This window comes from Mytilus californianus, unplaced genomic scaffold, assembly GCF_021869535.1.
Source record: "Mytilus californianus isolate M0D057914Y unplaced genomic scaffold, xbMytCali1.0.p SCAF_4, whole genome shotgun sequence".
In the NCBI taxonomy this organism is placed as follows: domain Eukaryota; kingdom Metazoa; phylum Mollusca; class Bivalvia; order Mytilida; family Mytilidae; genus Mytilus; species Mytilus californianus.
The window spans coordinates 78,649,601-78,674,564 of NW_026262690.1; the positions used below are offsets into that span (position 1 = coordinate 78,649,601).

General features: G+C 32.1%; 1 protein-coding gene across 1 annotated transcript; it reads right to left on the reverse strand.

Annotated features, from left to right (window-relative positions):
* Nucleotides 1–1,010: 1,010 nt before the first annotated feature.
* Nucleotides 1,011–20,518, reverse strand: LOC127737089 (uncharacterized). Its single transcript, XM_052247623.1, has 18 exons — nucleotides 20,339–20,518; nucleotides 19,874–19,935; nucleotides 18,800–18,934; nucleotides 18,365–18,434; nucleotides 17,980–18,068; nucleotides 17,190–17,263; nucleotides 16,636–16,724; nucleotides 16,196–16,279; nucleotides 15,922–15,977; nucleotides 15,448–15,525; nucleotides 15,191–15,251; nucleotides 14,513–14,627; nucleotides 13,647–13,693; nucleotides 13,094–13,204; nucleotides 11,484–11,588; nucleotides 10,734–10,778; nucleotides 10,234–10,323; nucleotides 1,011–1,258 (listed from the first exon to the last, which is right to left on the reverse strand). Exons 1-18 carry the CDS (start codon nucleotides 20,516–20,518, stop codon nucleotides 1,157–1,159), a joined length of 1,593 nt encoding a protein of 530 aa, XP_052103583.1. The 3' UTR covers nucleotides 1,011–1,156.
* Nucleotides 20,519–24,964: the final 4,446 nt, after the last annotated feature.

Here is a 24,964-nt window from a genome sequence, read left to right on the forward strand (position 1 = left end):
ATCAATTAATCAGATATTTAACAGGACAATGGCTTCTTTTAGTGTTTTAATATAGCCTTATACAATAGTTTTCTTACAAAAAAGAAATTTCGTTGTTTCTTTTTATACGCCCGTTTACGGGACGTATTATGGTATACCTCTGTCCCTCTGTCCGTCCATCGTCAACATGTCGAACATTAACTCAAAAATGCTTTAACCAATTTGCATAAAACTTTTTTATGCCCTTTGATGTTTTGGAAGGGGCATTTAGTTTTTCCCTTGTCCTTTTCCGTTCTCAAAATTAGTTTCCATTCTCTAACTCAAGATTGTCACAACCAAATGTTGTTAAACTTGTACACAATGCTTTTTACCACCAAACACATATCAAGTTCGAATTTGGTTGGTGTCACTTCCAACACTCTCCAGTTATATCCCTTTATAAATGGAAAAATTGCTAAATTTGCTGTTTCCACATTCTAACTTTAGTTTACCGCAACCAAATGTTATGAAACTTGTACACAATGCTTATTACCACCAAACACAGATTGAGTTCGAATATGGGTGGAGTCGTTTTCACTGTTGACTAGATATGTTCCTTTACAAATAATTTAATTTTGGATGTAACACGTCTTCTGATTGGCTGAAGGTTTTTGTCTATCAGATCATAGACATAGTTTTGTCATGTGATCGTGAAATCATTAACGATTTACTCCTTAAAAATGGAATTTAGAATTAAATTATAAGGAATGACTATAATATTTTTTCTGTCTATTCGAAATAAAATTAAAAAAAATGTGCACACTTTTAAATAATGGGCTACACAGGTTATTCAGGGTGCACCACATTTTTGATGTTATTTCTTCATAGACAGAACAAATATTAAAGTCATTCCCTAAATGGGAAAATCTATGAATTTGCTGTATATTTACAAGCAGTGGACATCTGTGTCCCATGAACACATTTTTCTTTTATTAACAGTTGTTCTTTAATTTAATGTGTTTATTTTAATTTCTACACAAAAAAACAAAACGCTGTATAAAAAATTCTTTAATATGTATATTAATCATTCAAAACAAAAACATTGATAAAATTAACAAATTAATGTACATACAACCACAAAATCATATCTTAATAGAACCACAAACTTGTGTCATTTAACTAGGTCAGTTCAGTGCTGTTATCTTATTGTGTCAAATAAAACTTGATCTCTGTATGACTTCCAGGCAAGTTTGTCATCTAAAGCATTCCTTATCTGTACTAAATTTGGATATGGTGCTATCTGTTGAAAAAAAAACACATCATTTTAGAACTAGTTTTTGTGTTATTTAAAAATGTCTTGTTTTTTTCTCTCTCTTAAAAATGTTCTCTTTATACATGATATATGGTTTGTCTGTTTTTCATTAAAATGTACTTTATACAGTGATTCATTAGGTTATTATACCCCACGCAACGAGTTGCGGAGGGTATAATGTTTTTGACCTGTCCGTCTGTCTGTCCGTCCGACAGTCCGTCAGTCCTGTTTCTTGTCATCGCAACTCCTCTCAAACCACATAACAGAATTTCACGAAACCTTTTTTAGATAATAAGGACGTACTATGTAGTTGTGCATATCGACAGGAAATTACGATCTATTTTTTATTCTAGGAGTTACCCCCTTTTGAACTTATTTACTTTAATGTACTACTGCAACAGTTTGTCATCTCAACTCCTCTGAAACCACACAACAAAATTTCATGAAACTTTGTAGATAATAAGGACATACTAGGTAGATGTGCATATCGACAGGAAATTACGATTCGATTTTTTTTCCAGGAGTTGTGCCCCTTTGAACTTATTTGCCCAATATATTACTGCAACCTTTTGTCATCGCAACTCCTCTCAAACCACACAATAGAATTTCATGAAACCTTTTCAGATAATAAGGACATACTACGTAGATGTGCATATCGACAGGAAATTACGATTCAATTTTGTTTCTAGGAGTTACGCCCGTTTTAACTTATTTGCTTCAATATACCTCTGCAACAGTTTGTCATCGCAAATTCTCTGAAACCACACAACAGAATTTCATGAAACTTTGTAGATAATAAGGACATACTAGGTAGATGTGCATATCGACAGGAAATTATGATTCAATTTTTTTTCTAGGAGTTATGCCCCTTTGAACTTATTTACTTCATGTACTGCTGCAACAGTTTGTCATCTCAACTCCTCTGAAACCACACAACAAAATTTCATGAAACTTTGTAGATAATAAGGGCATACTACGTAGATGTGCATATCGACAGGAAATTACGATTCAATTTTTTTTTCCAGGAGTTACGCCCCTTTGAACTTATTTGCCCAATATACTACTGCAACCTATTGTCATCGCAACTCCTCTCAAACCACACAATAGAATTTCATGAAACCTTTTCAGATAATAAGGACATACTACGTAGATGTGCATATCGACAGGAAATTATGATTCAATTTTTTTTCTAGGAGTTACGCCCCTTTGCACTTATTTGCTTCAATATACCTCTGCCACAGTTTGTCATCGCAACTTCTCTGAAACCACACAACAGATTTTCATGAAACTGTGTAGATAATAAGGACATACTAGGAAGATGTGCATATCGACAGGAAATTATGATTCAATCTTTTTATACGACCGCAAAAAAATTTTTGTGGTCGTATATTGGTATGACGTCGGCGTCGTCGTCGTCCGGCGTCGTCGTCCGAAGACGCATTAGTTTTCGCACTCTAATTTTAGTTTAAGTGAATGGATCTCTATGAAATTTTACCATAAGGTTCAATACCACAAAAGGAAGGTGGGGATTGATTTTGGGGGTTGTGGTACCAACAGTTAAGGAATTGGGGCCAAAAAGGGGCCAAAAATAAGCATTTTCTAGTTTCCAGACAATAACTGTGGAACGGTGTATGGATCTCTCTGAAATTATACTACAAGTTTCCATACCACAAAGGGATGGTTAGGATTTGCTTTGGGGGGTTATTGCTCAAACCGTTTAAGAATTAGGGGCAAAAAAGGTTGTCCTCATTAATGGACAAATACTTTAGTACAAAACATAATTTAAAGCAGTGTAAGGGAGATAAATCAAATACATCATTGAAATTATCTCCCTTACACTGCTTTTAAATTATGTATAAAGTAATGGTTAATGAACAATTAAGATAATTTAAAACAGTGTAAGGGAGGTAATCCAAATACAACGTTTTGGTTACTTCCCTTACACTGCTTTTAAATTATGTTTAAAGAAATGCATATTTATATAGGAAGACCAGTAAAAATATCTGCAAATGTTGCATCTTTTTTTTTTACAAAAAAATCCATATGAAAGATTTGACACTATATTTTAAATTCTATTATAAAATAGATTAAGTTAGCACTATTTGTAAAATCTTTGACCGAATTTATTTATTTGTTATGCCGAATCTAACCGTGTGTTTAGATTTTTAATTTTGGGTGCAGTTTTTAAATTGGTCTACATTAAGGTCCAAAGGGTCCAAAATTAAACTTTGTTTGATTTTAACAAAAATTGAATATATGGGGTTCTTTGATATGCTGAATCTAAACATGTATTTAGATTTTTGATTTTTGGCCCAGTTTTCAAGTTGGTCCAAATTGGGGTCCAAAATTAAACTTTGTTTGATGTCAACAAAAATTGAATATATGGGGTTCTTTGATATGCTGAATCTAACCATGTATTTAGATTTTTTATTTGTGGACCCCGCTATCAAATTGGTACATATTGACGTCAAAAGGGTCCAAAATTAAACTTTGTTTGATTTCATCAAAAATTGAATTATTGGGGTTCTTTGATATGCCAAATCTAACCGTGTATTTAGATTTTTAATTTTGGGTCCGGTTTTTTAAATTGGTCTACATTAAGGTCCAAAGGGTCCAAAATTAAACTTAGTTTGATTTTAACAAAAATTGAATTCTTGGGGTTCTTTGATATGCTGAATCTAAACATGTGTTTAGATTTTTGATTATGGGCCCAGTTTTCAAGTTGGTCCAAGTTGGGGTCCAAAATAAAACTTTGTTTGATTTCAACAAAAATTGAATATATGGGGTTCTTTGATATGCTGAATCTAAACATGTATTTAGATTTTAGATTTTTGGCCCAGTTTTCAAGTTGGTCCAAATTGGGGTCCAAAATTAAACTTTGTTTGATTTCAACAAAAATTGAATATATGGGGTTCTTTGATATGCTGAATCTTACCATGTATTTAGATTTTTTATTTGTGGGCCCGCTATCAAATTGGTTCATATTGAGGTCAAAAGGGTCCAAAATTAAACTTTGTTTGATTTTATCAAAAATTGAATTATTGGGGTTCTTTGATATGCCAAATCTAACCGTGTATTTAGATTTTTAATTTTGGGTCCCGTTTTTATACGACCGCAAAAAAAATTTTGTGGTCGTATATTGGTATGACGTTGGCGTCGTCGTCGTCGTCGTCGTCCGGCGTCGTCGTCCGAAGACGCATTAGTTTTCACACTCTAACTTTAGTTTAAGTGAATGGATCTCTATGAAATTTTACCATAAGGTTCAATACCACAAAAGGAAGGTGGGGATTGATTGTGGGGGTTATGGTACCAACAGTTAAGGAATTAGGGGCCAAAAAGGGGCCAAAAATAAACATTTTCTAGTTTCCAGACAATAACTGTGGAACGGTGTATGGATCTCTCTGAAATTATACTACAAGTTTCCAAACCACAAAGGGATGGTTAGGATTTGCTTTGGGGGGTTATTGCTCAAACCGTTTAAGAATTAGGGGCAAAAAACGGGGAAAAACAAGGTTGTCCTCATTAATGGACAAATACTTTAGTTCAAAACATAATTTAAAGCAGTGTAAGGGAGATAAATCAAATACATCATTGAAATTATCTCCCTTACACTGCTTTTAAATTATGTATAAAGTAATGGTTAATGAACAATTAAGATAATTTAAAACAGTGTAAGGGAGGTAATCCAAATACAACGTTTTGGTTACTTCCCTTACACTGCTTTTAAATTATGTTTAAAGAAATGCATATTTATAAAGGAAGACCAGTATGGCGCATTAGATTTGTAAAATCTTTGACCACATTTATTAATTTGTTATGCCGAATCTAACCGTGTATTTAGATTTTTAATTTTGGGTCCAGTTTTCAAATTGGTCTACATTAAGGTCCAAAGGGTCCAAAATTAAACTTTGTTTGATTTTAACAAAAATTGAATATATGGGGTTCTTTGATATGCTGAATCTAAACATTTATTTAGATTTTTGATTTTTGGCCCAGTTTTCAAGTTGGTCCAAATTGGGGTCCAAAATTAAACTTTGTTTGATTTCAACAAAAATTGAATATATGGGGTTCTTTGATATGCTAAATCTAACCATATATTTAGATTTTTTATTTGTGGACCCCGCTATCAAATTGGTTCATATTGAGGTCAAAAGGGTCCAAAATTAAACTTTGTTTGATTTCATCAAAAATTGAATTATTGGGGTTCTTTGATATGCCAAATCTAACCGTGTATTTAGATTTTTAATTTTGGGTCCCGTTTTTTAAATTGGTCTACATTAAGGTCCAAAGGGTCCAAAATTAAACTTAGTTTGATTTTAACAAAAATTGAATTCTTGGGGTTCTTTGATATGCTGAATCTAAACATGTGTTTAGATTTTTGATTATGGGCCCAGTTTTCAAGTTGGTCCAAGTTGGGGTCCAAAGTTAAACTTTGTTTGATTTCAACAAAAATTGAATATATGGGGTTCTTTGATATGCTGAATCTAAACATGTATTTAGATTTTAGATTTTTGGCCCAGTTTTCAAGTTGGTCCAAATTGGGGTCCAAAATTAAACTTTGTTTGATTTCAACAAAAATTGAATATATGGGGTTCTTTGATATGCTAAATCTAACCATATATTTAGATTTTTTATTTGTGGACCCCGCTATCAAATTGGTTCATATTGAGGTCAAAAGGGTCCAAAATTAAACTTTGTTTGATTTCATCAAAAATTGAATTATTGGGGTTCTTTGATATGCCAAATCTAACCGTGTATTTAGATTTTTAATTTTGGGTCCCGTTTTTTAAATTGGTCTACATTAAGGTCCAAAGGGTCCAAAATTAAACTTAGTTTGATTTTAACAAAAATTGAATTTTTGGGGTTCTTTGATATGCTGAATCTAAACATGTGTTTAGATTTTTGATTATGGGCCCAGTTTTCAAGTTGGTCCAAGTTGGGGTCCAAAATTAAACTTTGTTTGATTTCAACAAAAATTGAATATATGGGATTCTTTGATATGCTGAATCTAAACATGTATTTAGATTTTAGATTTTTGGCCCAGTTTTCAAGTTGGTCCAAATTGGGGTCCAAAATTAAACTTTGTTTGATTTCAACAAAAATTGAATATATGGGGTTCTTTGATATGCTGAATCTTACCATGTATTTAGATTTTTTATTTGTGGGCCCGCTATCAAATTGGTTCATATTGATGTCAAAAGGGTCCAAAATTAAACTTTGTTTGATTTCATCAAAAATTGAATTATTGGGGTTCTTTGATATGCCAAATCTAACCGTGTTTTTAGATTTTTAATTTTGGGTCCCGTTTTTTAAATTGGTCTACATTAAGGTCCAAAGGGTCCAAAATTAAACTTAGTTTGATTTTAACAAAAATTGAATTCTTGGGGTTCTTTGATATGCTGAATCTAAACATGTGTTTAGATTTTTGATTATGGGCCCAGTTTTCAAGTTGGTCCAAGTTGGGGTCCAAAATAAAACTTTGTTTGATTTCAACAAAAATTGAATATATGGGGTTCTTTGATATGCTGAATCTAAACATGTATTTAGATTTTAGATTTTTGGCCCAGTTTTCAAGTTGGTCCAAATTGGGGTCCAAAATTAAACTTTGTTTGATTTCAACAAAAATTGAATATATGGGGTTCTTTGATATGCTGAATCTTACCATGTATTTAGATTTTTTATTTGTGGGCCCGCTATCAAATTGGTTCATATTGAGGTCAAAAGGGTCCAAAATTAAACTTTGTTTGATTTCATCAAAAATTGAATTATTGGGGTTCTTTGATATGCCAAATCTAACCGTGTATTTAGATTTTTAATTTTGGGTCCCGTTTTTATACGACCGCAAAAAAAATTTTGTGGTCGTATATTGGTATGACGTTGGCGTCGTCGTCCGAAGACGCATTAGTTTTCGCACTCTAACTTTAGTTTAAGTGAATGGATCTCTATGAAATTTTACCATAAGGTTCAATACCACAAAAGGAAGGTGGGGATTGATTGTGGGGGTTATGGTACCAACAGTTAAGGAATTAGGGGCCAAAAAGGGGCCAAAAATAAGCATTTTCTAGTTTCCAGACAATAACTGTGGAACGGTGTATGGATCTCTCTGAAATTATACTACAAGTTTCCAAACCACAAAGGGATGGTTAGGATTTGCTTTGGGGGGTTATTGCTCAAACCGTTTAAGAATTAGGGGCAAAAAACGGGGAAAAACAAGGTTGTCCTCATTAATGGACAAATACTTTAGTTCAAAACATAATTTAAAGCAGTGTAAGGGAGATAAATCAAATACATCATTGAAATTATCTCCCTTACACTGCTTTTAAATTATGTATAAAGTAATGGTTAATGAACAATTAAGATAATTTAAAACAGTGTAAGGGAGGTAATCCAAATACAACGTTTTGGTTACTTCCCTTACACTGCTTTTAAATTATGTTTAAAGAAATGCATATTTATAAAGGAAGACCAGTATGGCGCATTAGATTTGTAAAATCTTTGACCACATTTATTAATTTGTTATGCCGAATCTAACCGTGTATTTAGATTTTTAATTTTGGGTCCAGTTTTCAAATTGGTCTACATTAAGGTCCAAAGGGTCCAAAATTAAACTTTGTTTGATTTTAACAAAAATTGAATATATGGGGTTCTTTGATATGCTGAATCTAAACATTTATTGAGATTTTTGATTTTTGGCCCAGTTTTCAAGTTGGTCCAAATTGGGGTCCAAAATTAAACTTTGTTTGATTTCAACAAAAATTGAATATATGGGGTTCTTTGATATGCTAAATCTAACCATATATTTAGATTTTTTATTTGTGGACCCCGCTATCAAATTGGTTCATATTGAGGTCAAAAGGGTCCAAAATTAAACTTTGTTTGATTTCATCAAAAATTGAATTATTGGGGTTCTTTGATATGCCAAATCTAACCGTGTATTTAGATTTTTAATTTTGGGTCCCGTTTTTTAAATTGGTCTACATTAAGGTCCAAAGGGTCCAAAATTAAACTTAGTTTGATTTTAACAAAAATTGAATTCTTGGGGTTCTTTGATATGCTGAATCTAAACATGTGTTTAGATTTTTGATTATGGGCCCAGTTTTCAAGTTGGTCCAAGTTGGGGTCCAAAATTAAACTTTGTTTGATTTCAACAAAAATTGAATATATGGGGTTCTTTGATATGCTGAATCTTAACATGTATTTAGATTTTAGATTTTTGGCCCAGTTTTCAAGTTGGTCCAAATTGGGGTCCAAAATTAAACTTTGTTTGATTTCAACAAAAATTGAATATATGGGGTTCTTTGATATGCTGAATCTTACCATGTATTTAGATTTTTTATTTGTGGGCCCGCTATTAAATTGGTTCATATTGAGGTCAAAAGGGTCCAAAATTAAACTTTGTTTGATTTCATCAAAAATTTAATTATTGGGGTTCTTTGATATGCCAAATCTAACCGTGTATTTAGATTTTTAATTTTGGGTCCCGTTTTTTAAATTGGTCTACATTAAGGTCCAAAGGGTCCAAAATTAAACTAAGTTTGATTTTAACAAAAATTGAATTTTTGGGGTTCTTTGATATGCTGAATCTAAACATGTGTTTAGATTTTTGATTATGGGCCCAGTTTTCAAGTTGGTCCAAGTTGGGGTCCAAAATTAAACTTTGTTTGATTTCAACAAAAATTGAATATATGGGATTCTTTGATATGCTGAATCTAAACATGTATTTAGATTTTAGATTTTTGGCCCAGTTTTCAAGTTGGTCCAAATTGGGGTCCAAAATTAAACTTTGTTTGATTTCAACAAAAATTGAATATATGGGGTTCTTTGATATGCTGAATCTTACCATGTATTTAGATTTTTTATTTGTGGGCCCGCTATCAAATTGGTTCATATTGATGTCAAAAGGGTCCAAAATTAAACTTTGTTTGATTTCATCAAAAATTGAATTATTGGGGTTCTTTGATATGCCAAATCTAACCGTGTTTTTAGATTTTTAATTTTGGGTCCCGTTTTTTAAATTGGTCTACATTAAAGTCCAAAGGGTCCAAAATTAAACTTAGTTTGATTTAAAAAAAAATTGAATTCTTGGGGTACTTTGATCTGCTGAATCTAAACATGTGTTTAGATTTTTGATTATGGGACCAGTTTTCAAGTTGGTCCAAGTTGGGGTCCAAAATTAAACTTTGTTTGATTTCAACAAAAATTGAATATATGGGGTTCTTTGATATGCTGAATCTAACCATGTATTTTGATTTTGGACATTGGACCATAATAGGTAAATTAAAAAAATTGAAGTTCTAAGACCACTTTCTCTCTGTGTCAGAAACCTATGCTGTGTCAAATATTTAATCACAATCCAAATTCAGAGCTGTATCAAGCTTGAATGTTGTGTCCATACTTGCCCCAACTGTTCAGGGTTCGACCTCTGCGGTCGTATCAAGCTGCGCCCAGCGAAGCATTTTATTTTCTTATACAATTTTTTTTTCTTACAGTTATTTTATTTCTCCAGTGACAATGTGGGGACGTGGGGTATGTGAGCGCTCTCACTAAGGTTCTTTTATTTTTGAATTTCCATATCTTTTTAAACGTTATCAAATTTAATTTGAATTGATGTTTATATTTTGAGAAAATCAAACCACCAGGAACTAGGGTTGTTGTCAGAACATTAAATGAACACTTGTTTTAGTTATTTTAGCTGTGTAATCAGAGAATATTCCTAATAAAACTTCAGTCCTGGAGGGAGGTTCAAGTTGACCATTCAACTGTTCTAACTCATTCGAGTGGGTTTCAACTCTATCCTTTAACAGTTGTTCTTTAATGCTTGATATTATGTTAAGCAATCATTAATCAATTTTGATTGATTGACATAAAACCAATGTTAGGAAAGTCCCAATCAGTTGAAACATCCACCTACATTCTCATCAGTATACTAGATATTGGTCAGTATGTTACCATGAACAATTTACCTTTGATTGTAATCTTCTCTTAGTTTCTGTATCCATGTTTTCCTTAAGGAATTGTTTCGAAATGAGGACACATTCTGCACCATTACTGACCTACAAAAAATATACAACAAAATAAGTGCTACAGACAGTTCCATAAATAACAGTTTGAAGGAAATATATATTGAAAGCCTACTGAAAACTTTCAGTATGTACATACGTCCTCTGGCAATTGTGCTTCAGAAAATCCGCAAGGAGTAGAATCCTGACTTGCAAACAACAATCAGAGTCTTAAAAATTAAGAGATGACCAATTCAACTCTATACAATTTAAAGCTTGACATTATTGTGTAGACATCTGTCTATTTTGTCTCCTTGGTGTAAACCTTTAAACGGAAAATCAAACAACAGAATGTTAATTCATCATAAATTAAAAGCACATAGGAATATAGCACTTCGATATTTAAAGTAAACAACAAGAGAAAATTTAAAACCTTTATATACCTATGAGAAAATTATACTTACTAGACTTAAACTTGGCATATCATCAAAAAGAAGAGACTGCAGACCCTACAATATAATGACAAATAATATTATAATCCTTTAACTTAGCTTTAGATCTATGGCTTCTGTTGCATAGTGAAGAAAGGGCATGCAGATCCTTTTTACACTAACAAAAATATGAAACATTGGTATACATCATATAAATTCACGGACATTTCATTAATTTAAGTTTTCAAAAAATACATATTTCTTGTTACAACCACTGAATTAAATAACTCCTACATAACAATCTGTCAAAGGATTCTACTTAAATGAACATATCTTATGAGGAAAAAAAACTGTATTTAAGTTGATACCAGTAGTTCAGTACTTGATATTTTTATGTAAGAAATTTATGCCACATTATGTTAAGCAGACAACAATGAAAGAAGTAAAAAGTTATATGTGCAGTTTCATAAATTCATAAGATTCCCTGATATACAGATTTGAAGTCATTATCAATGCAAAATTTTGCAAAAGTTGCCACTTGACGTTAAACTGAATCCATCATCTTCAATGTTAATTTAGATTCACTGGCCTAAGTTTTTTTTTAGACTTAATATTAAGGTTAGTTTTTCTTTTATATACTACAACTTAAGAATCAATGAAGTTTCCTGTAACATCAGGACTTAGTTTCAATTTAAGTATTGATTAAATCTGTTATGTTTTTTTAGAGGGAACACTTAATGTTCAACTTTTAACAGCATTCGTGTAACCTAGATCTTTACTTACAAAGCATTCCCTTTCTGTCACTAGATCTATTTTGGCATAGTGAACTGGATTATCTATTGATGTTTGTGTGTCTTTCTTTGTTTTCTTTACTGATTTCTTTGGTGCCTGAAACAAAAACAAAAAAATTTTGGTTATGTTACTGCCAAGAATTGCATATGCACTGTCTTTTTAAAAAATATCAAAATAAAGCATGGTTACATGTCTCAATTCAGTGATGCAAGTTAGCTGTGTGACCTAGATTGGGAATTTAATTACAGACTGGACATGAATGAAAAGAGGTGTTAGATGAACAATGAGATTGATACACAAAACTATTAATAGTCATTCTAACATGACGTTCTTCAAACGCTTTGAGTACACACCCGTGGTAAAATAGGAATATATTGTTTGGGCTGTTCCGATCTTACTCCCGCGTCATATGTTTTTTTTATGAATGAGCTACCCGACGTCATAGAACGAAGACGTAAGAATTTAAGCATTATACAGGAAAATACACGCTTGTGAGACCGATAATCATCACAACAAGGAAACGTAAACAAACGATGCTAAAATGTGTTATATAAGCAATATTTTGTAACATATAAGACATATAAGTACAATTATCATTTAGATTCATCCAAACCTATCTAAATATGTTATTGTAAATAGTTTAAGCATGTCACTTATTCAGTTTGCTCAGTTCTTTAACGTCAATTTAATAGTGCGTTTATTTATGGAAACGGCAAAAAATGCCTTCACCTAGAGCGCTCAGATCCAAAACAGTTGCAGTATTTGTCCTATTAGAATTGAAATAATTCTTGGGGTCTTGAATATATTGTGATTTTACCACGGGTTGTCCCTTTATGCCGATATTTTACCCCTAACGCTCAGGGTCAAATATTTGTCATAAAGGGCCAACCCGTGGTAAAATCACGATATATTCAAGCCCCCATGAATTATTTCTTAATTATTATATGGAATTTAAAAGATGTCATTTAACAAGCAGAGACATTTAAAGAAGGACTAGCGTTTTTGATATTCAATATAGACAAAATACATAATAGGAAGCAACAACCAACTTACAATGTTCCTGAAATATACATCAATGTGTGTAATATGTTTAACAAATTCTGTAAGTTCTTTGGCTACTTTCATAACAAATTTAATGAAATATTGTAGTATTATTCACTGCAAAATAATAGTTTGTATAAGTTTCCAATTTACTTCTTAAAGTTCTATAATGTTATAAAGATTAGTTAATTGCTATTCTTGATGTCCAGTGGCAAATATATGAATTTATGCTTATTCAAATTGAGAAAATAATTAATACTTTCAGTAGAATCTTTAAGATTGGTAGACAACAAGTAGGTTGGACAATCAAGATTGCTTACACTAGGTTACTTTGGTAACCCTTACCAGAGACACTTTTCTTGTTTCTTTAATATGAAGAGAACATGGCAATATTCAAATATGTGCCTTAACCTCTCCAATCAGTCTTATCATGACAGATTATTTATAAATGCCACACAGCCAATGAAGACCACTAAGCAATGGTCATATGTCTACACCCCTGTTGCCCTTAGAGCATGATCGTAAGAAGTACACACATATTTTTAACTGCATTTTCTTACCTCTTTAATTGTATTGAAGTTGTCTTCATAACTTTGTGATACAAGTGAATTCTTGGCTTTATTAATTGTTGGCAGTTGTGTTTTTGAGGGTTTCTTATTCAAAGTTTTGGCCTGAAAATATATGACAATTGTTAATGCTATAGGGTTAAATTTAGAATAAAGAACTCTCCTAGGATTGAAATGCTAATGGAACAAATTAAGTAAAATAATTTGTTATTATGGTAGATGGATCTATTTTAATGAGCATACTTTACAATCACTAGTATTTGAGATAGATTATATTTATTAAATTTTACAATGAAAAGGTACTTTTTTTAACAGTTAAATTTTCTGTACAAAGGAACAGGTATGCTAAGATTATTTGGCTCCTGAAATTGATAGTAAAATTCTTCAATCATTTCAAAAGTTCTAGTTCCATGCTTGTTATACACTTTTCATTATGTTGTTTTCCAAAATCAAATAAACTAAAACTACTGAAAACTGTAGGGACACATATTTTGCCATGTAGAAAGAAAATCTGATTATATACTTTAATCTGATATACAACAGTTACCCTGTTTGATGACTTGTTTTCTTCTGATGATCTGCTTTTGAGGGAATCTGAAATAAGTAAAAAATGAAGTTGTACAGCATATAAAATTTGGTACACATGCACTTGTTAAACATTGCATACATTTATATATGGAAACAAGATTCTCCTACTTGTTTTATACTTCTACAGACTGAATAAATTTTATTCTAAAATTCATATTTATTGAGTCTATACAAACACTTACATTGCACTGAGTAAGGTCCTTTCTTACCTGTCAGAATTGTGATCTATTCTTTCAAATCTATTAGTTTACACTAAGAAATATTTCCAAATGTCAAAATTTTTTAAATGGTAAGGGAACGACCATTTAACTTTAAGGAGGATTGTGGTTTTTTTCCTTAAAAAATATTCTGATCCCCAATTTGATGAAAAAAAAACATTGTGGTCAAGCAGGTGACAAAAAAAAATATTCTGAATCCAGATTTTCCCCATGCCTTATAGTGTTAAATTTTGAAAAAAATAATTTGATTGATAGCATCGAAAAACTAAAAAAAAATGTTCGCTTTGCACGAAAAAAAATGTCTGACTCACTCAAAAAACCATAATCCCCCCTAAAGTTAAATGGTTGCTCCCTAAAGGTTGGGCAGAAATATTGCTGTGTTGAATCACCACTAAACCACTGCCAACTGTTCTGCCAGCACCGTGGTTTAACTTGTTCCCATTTAACCAAGAGTTGCTTATTTTCAAGAGCAATTGGTATTCAGTGTTAAAAACAAATGTCAACTTTGACCATTCAGACGTTATTTTTTGCTTTCAAAATTTCCAAAATCGTCAGATATGAAATTAAAGTTGATTTCTGTGCCAATTTTACTGATTAGTTTATTTACCTATGCTGTTCGATCGTAAAGATGGTAGGGTTGTTGAATGTTTTCTTTTCTCTGTGGTCTTTTTGATATCTTGGTTCTCATTGGTTCGTACTGCCTTGAATGCTTGACATGACCCCTGAAACAAAGCAATAACACTTTGAAATTTTTAAATAGGACTAGATAAAATTCAATGTCATTAAAAATATCTATCGTTATGGTGTTTTATGTCTTTGGGCCCCGGGGTCCATCGTAATTTTATCATTTGGCTCCATCCTTACCCATAAGGTCACAAGGCTCCTTTGAGCAATATTTGGGTTCAGGTTTTCACTGATAGGGCCAAGGGCTTTGTGCTCCATTGATAGGACTATTGGCTCTACTGATAGGACCAGGGCTTTGGGCTTTACTGATATGACTCTTGGCTCCACTGGCTGCTAGTGTTCTGGGCTCCACAGATTAGACTCTGTGGTTTGGACTCAAAATACACGGGCTACGGGTCCAAAGGAATTGTGCAGCCTGTGTTATTATCCCAATGTCTTTAATTTCCATTTCTACAAAGCATTTGCAAAACTAATTTAGCAGTAATACAAGACGTTTTGGTGGACATAAAGACACTGAATGTCTCATTGACAGTAATGCATGACAGTCAGCCACGGGAAACTGACAATGCAACAAGCTCTTGAAGTGGAAACATTTACTCACAGATCTAATGACATACACCCATTCTGCATCATTACTGTTCTTCACAATTACTGCTCCTCTCCTGAAATTTACATACGATTACATATTCATTTGGTTATACTGACTTTAAAAAAATATAAGTTTCATTACAGCTGAATGTGTCCATGAATATATCAGTATATTTATGAATTTAAAACTGATCTGATTTAAAGTTATCATATGCAGAATTACCAAACAAATAAAAAGTTTTCTTAAGTTACATTAAAGAGTATACTTACTTGTAGAAATGTGTAGAGCAGGAGAAATGATGCGTCTGTAGCAGTTCTAATGGAAAGTCTTGTAAATCTGGTATGGTTCTACAAATATATATTGATTCAGTTGGCATTTGGGGATTCAAAACTAAAATAAGATCATTCTTACTTGAAACACCGAAAGTTTTTGTATAGAAAAAGCAGCTAAGGCATACTTTGACCCTATTTAAAAACTGTCTTTGTTTGCATCATTCTTCTGTATAACCTCTGCATATATATATATGCATATTACATATCTTAAAGTTTTACACAAGAGAAAGATGAATTTATTAATAGGTTCAAAATATGCTTCAGTGGTTCTCTGTTACATTTTAACTGTTGTTACGCTATCAAAGCTCTGCTAGTATTGTTCGGTAAGGACTAAGGTACAAGTAATTTGTAATAAAACACATATCTGACTTATATGCTTTAAGTTTTACTTGTTTTTAATTATAGTCTTACCTAAGAAAACTGATACATTCTGCTCCTCCTGCTGACTTAAATATGTCCAAAAATATCTGAAAAAATACGATATTCTCTACTAATATACTTTTATTTATATCGTTTGCAATAGGTATCAAAAGGTAAGCACAATCGTCTTTATATACAAAATGTGCATATTCACCATATCTAAAATTGAAAGCAAAGGCTCGTAATATGGTATTGTTTCTGTTGACAGTATCAAAACTCCCAATTATTTTTAACAAGTTCTTTAAAATACCAAGGGCAAACTTACATCTCGGTCTAGACCTAGTACTTCTAATGGCTCTTTAGATACATATGTAGCACTTCTTCCTGAGTTGGTTAAAATTTCTTTCTCCTAAAAAGAATAAATAATGGATTTTTGACTGTTATGTTACTTGTTCTTTTTGGAAAACTACAGACACAACAACAGTTAGAATGGCAACACACTACTTTCAAGTATGCTAACCAAAATCATATAAGTCAAACTTCTATCTTCAAACCTCAACATTTTCCCAATATTTTGGCTATTTGGTAAAACTACTACAACTTTAGAGACACACAAACATTTTATGGTGTAGACTTTAAATTTGTGTTTTGTTGACTGCATGTTTCCAGACATATTCAAATAAGAGTTGAAGTGATTTTAACCACATAATTATTTTTGAAGTGTAGAGCACTAACTAGTGTGATATAATCAACAATCGTTCTTACACCGATGATATCTCCTTGTCTGTGAAATTCAGCTAGTTGTTTTCTTCTCTCTTCTGGGTCTATAGTAGTGCCAAGACAACGGGACACAGCTGAAATTGATGCAATATAGTATTTTCTATAATAGTAAGGAAACGTATGAATTCCAAGGAGGACAACTATCCACCGGGGACCAAAGTACGAAGGTGTAAACAACAATATCAGGCACTGTACAGCCTTCAACAATTAGATAACCCCTGTATTATCGTATATACATATATATATAGGAAGCTATAAAATGCCCCGCATTAAAAACTGAAACAATTCAAACATATCAACCAACGGCCTAATTTGTACTTAAAAAAACAAAAATGTGAGGCGATCAGAAACCAACGATAAAAACTGAATTACAGGCTCACACAGAAATTTTTGAGCTTACAACCCTTTGATACCTATATCTGCTCAAGTTATTGTCACCAGCTCAAGAGGTCGTACATGTAAGAGTATGTACATAATCACGGTCGGCCTACAATATTCTAGCCAGTTTTTATTTAAATCAGTAAAAGCGGCAGACTTACCGACGCCTGATAGTATCAGATAGTAAAATTCAGCTTTGTTGCCTTCTCTGGCTATCACATGGTTACTTTCAAATCTGTACAATTAAAAAAAGAGAATAATATTTTTAACCAGCAATTAGTCCAAAGAAAGATTGCATTTGTTTGTTTTATCCATGAGTGGATTTAAAGGGAACCGAGTCCCCACTCCCAAAAAAATAGAATTAAAAAATGGGCAAAATCCTTGAAGAAAAATTAATAGATAATTAAATTTGAGTGGCCCCAGACTTCTCGACGATATCTTACTCCCCAGCGAGGCAAATTCTTAGATCAGTTATCATATAATTCGCTTCTGTTTTGTAAATGGTAAGTATCTTTTCTGGAACAAAATTAAAAATAGGAGTATATAAACTGTTTTAATGTTTGGACATACAGCGGCAAATATTACATTGTATTCTCTATCGAAATCAGTTTGTATATTAACTAGAACATTTTTATAATGAATCGATCCAGTAACAGCTATCTATAGCAAAGCCTGAATGTAAAAGGATGTTTCTCTTCAAAATACAAAGGTGTACGAGTTATGCTAGAGTGAGTGGATGCTCTAGCAAACATGCTACGCCACTTTCAACGGAGGGTAAGTTTACAAAAATCTATCGCACAACTGGATTTCCCGTACTCCTAGAGGTGTAATAATTCGTTACCATGGCATTTGGATTTGAAGGGAATAAAATGACAAGAAAGGTTCAGAATGTTTAAAAAAAACAGTCAACACATCGGCTTTTATATCAGGTTTAAACTGGGCGATACTTACTTGGAATACCATCCCTTTCGACAAATTCCTTGTTGTATATGTTGTGGGTAACTCGAAAATTTGCCAAAATTCCGTAAAACATGTAGTAACTGAAATAGAATACAATTATTGTGTTACATGTATAACGATAATATCAATCACTTGCAGGGTTCATAATTTTGCTGTGGAAAAGAAAATATGGTAATTAACACTTAACTACGAAAAATCTACAGATAAAATTGTCACAGTAACAAATTGAAAATCTGATAAAAACTTTTCGTAAGCTCCTAATTGCATGTCTTCCTGTGCATTTATTGTTGGTTCTGCAATTATAGACCACTATTAAACTTTATAAAGGTATCTCGGGCCTTCATTGGAGTGTATGAAATTATTTAATTTTACATACCGTTGATATGTCTTTCTCTGATCGTTTTATTGGAACTTTTTGGAGAACGCCTTTTACAGAATTCACAAAGCTTCTCTGAAATAAAACAATTGAGTAGGTTTCGTGGAAGATTTTTGAAAATGTGTAATAACAATGAAAACTCATTTGGTATACTAGTATCCTACTAAGTAAAAATACTACGTTTCATATTTTGAATGTCCAGTCACTGAAAACCCAATGTTTGAAAAAAATCTTTACTGGTATCAAAAGATAAACAGTCGTTGAGGTAAATTCGCAATAGTGAACTCATTATTTGTAGACTTCTTAAATGTATCTTTATGTTGTCCAAGTCTTGCGCTTGCACTTTTCATTTGCAGACATACTAACAGAAACATGCCTCTGATACTAAGACATTTGTATATCAATAGTTGTTCTATATCTAATATATCTAGTCACTTTACCTGTCCTATAGACTTGAAGGGAGTCATATCGAATAGTAACTTTGGCGAGTCTTTATCATGTTTCTCGAGTGTCTGTGTATCCAAGAAAAATAGTATAGTTTCCTGTTGTGAAAGCTTTGGTGTCCGGTCGCTGGAAAGAGTTTGAAAAAAGGCTTAGTACCAGTTTTTTCTCTCTCGTTACTATCTGTAAATGCAGATTCTGTTTTGGGGAGAGTTTAAACAGCATTGGCGTAGGAGGCCGGGTGTTGGGGCAGACTGTTTTTGAGCCCCTCCCCCCCCCCCCCCCCCCCGACACACACTTTTTTTTGTTTTTTTTTAAAATAAAAAACGAAAACAGTAGAGAACACTAGCTAACTGCTAGACGATACAAGTTTTGCTTGTCACTTTCAAAAGTCCCCAACACACTTTTCAGTCTACTCCTACGCTACTGAGTTACAGTATTTATTATTGAAAATAACAACAATGGAAATGTACAATTATACATAGCAGTCACTGAATTTGGGATTCGTAAACAAGTTGTGAAAAACTTTTATGTTTTGATGTTACGTACTGGTACTCCTTCCTGGAGGTCAGGAATTTCCGAGGTAAATAAGGAAAACTGTATAAGACTAAATATACATGTGCAGTAAAGAAACAAATCAATTTATCGTTACAAAAACTGTAATATACGTCTAATATCCTCAGTTTTGGTAACAGCGATAATGTGTTTTTCATTGTATTGCACAGTCTACAGTTGCTAATTTTGTTTGTTACATGTAATTATATGTTCATGTTGTAATTGAAGATAGACCAATGTTTGATGGCCATTATTTCAATAAATTTACTTACTTACTTACTTTTACTTACTTATGTTTCAATAAATTTACTTACTTACTTATTTCAATAAACTTACTTACTTAATTCATTAAATTAACTGACTTACTTACTTACTTATTTGAATAAATTTACTTACTTGCTTGCACATGATTGAAATGAAAAAAAAATAATATATATGAGACATGATAGCTACTTTTACAATTGTTCCTTTATAGTCCGGATAACATCGTTTGGGTTTTATTAAAATACGTACCAATTGAACATTTTCTGTGCAAACGTGATAAACTCAACCACACGACGGAATGTATCAAGACTCTAAAAAGAAACAAAATTGAATCGATGTTTAACATGTCTAAAGAACTAACTCAAGAATTGAATTATCGCTTCTTTTGTTGACTAATAAATATTTTCATATATAAATTGTTAGTAGTAGCAAGCAAAATTACATAGTTGTTTTTTTTTCTTTCATTTAATCAAAATTTGTTTTCATCGACCACAGAAATACGAATGAAATAATACATACATTTCTTCCAGTTTTTCTACATTTCCAAATTCGTGTAGTTTTCAATATGCTTAAATCTTCATCGTAGGTACACTCCCCAAGAAAAACTCGATTCCTCTTCTCTTCAAGGATAATTTCTGTCTGAAAATGGGGGGAAGATTTTCCTATTTCTCCAAGAGTATCACGAACAAGTTGGTTGATATCATGTTTGTGCACCTTTTCCGTCTTTGGTTTTGCTCCCACTATAAACGGACTTAATGTTTTTGTTTGTAGTGTTCCCTCAGATGACGTGGTTGGTGCAGGATGTTTTCTCCGTCTGTGTTTTCTTCTCGATTTTCTATATATAGCTGTGTATTCTTCATGTTCCTCAAAGTCACTCTCATCAATTGTATCCATATTTTGTTTAGCCCTTTTCTTCGTCTTTTTTTTTATGTTACTCTTTATATATATATATATATATATATATATATGTGTGTGTAACTTTTGAAAATCTAAAACGTACTCATTCGGTATCGTTTAGTTATTTTTCCTCTAAAGTTACAATTTCAATTTGCAATTTTTGCTAAATGGAAACTTGTTGTAACGAAGACATTCAAACTAACTAATGGGCTTGTTTATGTCAGGACTGTGATAAGCAACTATTACCGAAAAACGTCACATCTTTTTTTTTAAACACGTTGTGTCAGATAATTAAAGTCTTGTTTTTGACGCCTCAAATCAAAATTTAAAGTATTGATTCAAAACAAGCTGTGAAAATTGTTCAAAATATGTTCAATTGCTGACATGACAACTTCGTTGATTTAATGCATAGTTCAATTGTTAAGTAAAAGTGTTTCTTTAAAAAAAAAGAACTAATAATGATATTGGTATAAATAATTCAAACAGGAAAAACAACAAACCTGAAAACTCATAAAAATACATACAGAAAAAAAACCCTTTGAAAACAAGGGAAAACGTTTTCAATTATAAAGTAAAAGCATTGAAGTATTATATTGACGTCAGTATAATACTTCCATGATAAAAGTAATAAGAATATTGTGTCATATTAGTGCTTTTGAATATGTTCAAAGTTTTGCTTTTTCTACCCTTTATACCACTTTGCCCCTTAATCTCACTAAGAAAAATTCACACATACCTAATTAAATGGGCATTTAAAAAGTCAGAATGTGAATATATATATGTTCAAACTCTTTTATGTCATTTTTTAGTAACAACAAACAAAAGAATTATGTCAATTGGACCTGCTTTGATATGATAACTGTACTTGAATGTTTACTAGGCAACATTTTTGTTCGCTACGGAGATACCGTATATTGTCAAGTTATTGGGATTCCAATGGGGACAAACTGTGCACGACTTATTGCGGACCTGATTCTGTATTGTTACGAATTACAATTTATGACTAAAATCACCAAAGACCCATCGAAACAACATCTGATACAAAACTTTGATAACACTTTTAGATATTTGGGTAGTATATTGGCTCTCAATAATCACGACTTCAGTATGTACACTAAAGAGATTTATCCTGTTGAACTTTCTTTGAATAAAGCTAATACTAACAATGAACAATGACCTTTCCTGGATCTTGATATCTATATCTCTAACGGGAAGCTTAATACTAAAATTAAGGATGAAAGAGATGATTTTTCATTTCCTATTGTTTATGTATCCATTTTTAGATGGTGACGTTCCCTTGGCACCATCTTATGGTGTTTATATATCCCAACTTGTTCGATTCGCTCTTGTATGTAACAACGTATTTGATTTTAACGAAAGAAATCTCTGTATTATACTGAAAAAATTATTACACCAGGGTTTTCGATATCATAAACTTGTCAAAACTTTTACTAAATTTTATCATCGGTACAAGGACATTATTCGTAAATATAAATCAACATGCAGACATCTTATACGTTCAGGTATTTCACATCCCATCATTTATGGTAATATTCTATAGAAAGCACAAAAATGTCATCATTCACCCCCTAAAGCTAACCAACCTTTAACCAGACTTGTTCAGAAGGGATATAGTTGCGATACTGTTGTCAAGTCATTAAAGATGGCACTTTTTAAAATTAATATTGACTCACTCATAGGGTCTCTGCATCGGAAATAAACACATTTATTCTAAAAACCAGATGTTGGCATGACACGGGTTATGTTCTCGTATAATTTATGATGGCATGATACTAAAACCCTAACGGGAGGAATTGTGCTTGATTTTCATATGATGACGACATAATCTTTGGATCAGTTTAATTGCGGTCTGGAGCTGGCATGTCAGTAACTGCTAGTAGTCCTTTGTTAATTTATGTTGATCATTGCAATCATTCACATACTAAATGAAAATCAAATGGTAGCATAAATATTTTAATTAGATAGGCACTTCGTTTATATCTGACATAGATTGCTATTTCATCTTATGTTATGACTGGGACTAATATACTATCTATCGGTCCTAGGTCAGAAAAACATGTTAAAAAAGATAATAATATTTTTTTCAACTTGCCCAGTGATGATATGTCTACGATAGGCTTCTTAATGCGGTCTTACAAACGGTTATATTTTTCTGACACAACCATACACGGAGAATCGTAACGGCTTATGTGTATCTGTTAAACAATAATGAATTAATTGCGTCGATCGCGAAACAATCCAGTTACGAGTTCATATTAAAACATATCAAAACACATATTTGGGATCGTTAAACATTCTTACTTTTATTTATAACGGATTAAACCTTTCAGCAAGGGGAAACTTGTATTATAGTATAGTATACTAGTATAGTTTTATTCAGGCAAATTCAAGCACATATACAAGCCTGGGATATCCCATAAAAGCTTACATAGTATAGCTTATTTCCAATGGGGTCCCTTGTTTGAAAATATATAAAAATAATATTACAAATTATATGTTAAAATTTGACTTTCACCAAAAAAAAAAAGACAGATCAATTGTTTCTTAAAAATCGTATAAAAAATCTCCAGTTTCTATATTTCTTGCTGTTATTTTTAACTGTTCTTTAACTGCAGTCTTAAAAGCAGATCTATTTGATATATTTTTTATGTTGGCTGGTATATTGTTCCAGTCTTGTATGTCTTGTATAGCATTATAAAATTTGGTACAAAGTAATTATTATGTGCAGCACTTCTGGTATTATGATTATTCAAGTCAAAATGTTCACATAAATACTTTGGAGCATGTCCATGATATATATTGAATACATGTATTGACAAGTTTTTCTATCTCTTTCTGTCAATATTAAAGAGGCAAAAGAAATCTAAGGTCAATAAAATGTATTATCCCCGGCTTAGTATATTTCTAGGATTCTGATTGGTTAACGCACGTCGTTACAAAACCCATAGCCCCTGGGTGTTGCTAACCCATATCCCCGGACGTTGCTACCCATTACATCGGGGAATAACACGCGCGTTTTCCTTAGTTCCATGGTTGTTCCTTATGAAATATCGAATTCTGTAGATTTTCCATGATGTCTGTATAATTAAATATTTAATCCACTAACGATTTTATCTTATTATATCGATTATTTGCACTAATTTTAGTAAATGCATCACTATGCAGCCACATTGTCAATGAATGGTACTACTGACCTAGCTATGCAAATGACCCACGTTGACGTCACACCGTTTATGATGTAACTCTCACAACATTGCGCGCCAAATTCGACCCATTCCAGTTTCTCTGTCTCTAGTTTAAAAACGTCTTATATTTGTCTACATGTAGGGTTCTACCAAAGGTAGTACCATACACCCCGTTAAAAATATGTCAAATTCCCAAATTTCAATAAAAGATATTTAAAAAAATGAAAAAAACGTTGCTTTCACGTTTAACTTTGTGGTCGAATTTCTCTAAAAATCGCCAGATTTAGACTAAGACCGGGGATAAATTCGTTATCTACGTTCATATCCGTAGATATGGATATTTTAACACCCTTCAGTACCCTGTACACCCTTCGGCTGCGCCTCAGGGTGTACTTGGATACTTCAGGGTGTTAAAATATCCATATCTACGGATATGAACGTAGATAACTTATATTTAATCCATATAGAAAGTTTTGTCATAATACACTGCAAAAAAAAAAAAAAAACGAGAAGAAAATCAAAGACAAAAACAAAACAAATACAACTCCAACTTGTCTTCATTAGTTCGAATTCGAGTGCATGGGTATCGTAGTAAAGAGTTCGTGTCAATACAGTATTTCCATGGTTTAAATGTACTGGGGTAGAGAGAAGAGTGAAACAAACCAGATAAATACTGGGCCATAATATATTGAGTCAGTATACTAAGGGCAAATAGCAAACGATTTCAACAGAGTCTTAAAATACCATATCGGTATTAAAACAAAAAAGAAGAGTATATATATGCAATTCAAATGCAAAACCAGAGACATATAGGGGTACTAAATATATCTATATGTCTCTGGCAAAACTGATAATACTGCCTCTCCATATGTTAGTATAATGATGGAATATTGTATGATGAAAAATGAAAGTAACATAAAGTAAACTTAGATAAATAAACGAATAAATAAATAAAATTGAATTATATTGCATTGCTAAAGTTTTGAAACAAAATAGGTGACGTAAGATTAAGTAATAAATAGTTTCGTCTTTTTGGTAATAATATAGTTAATCTCATTTCTAGAGTTCTTTTGATCATAGCTTTTAATGTGACGTTGAGAAATAAATTAAATAAACTGTCATCTTTTTAAAGAATAAAAGTGTATGTAATTTGCCGTAGGAAAATGATCCTAAAGTGTTTCTATTGTCCACTAAATAATCCTGTAAAATTAAGTAAAGATTTTGATAATCCATTAAT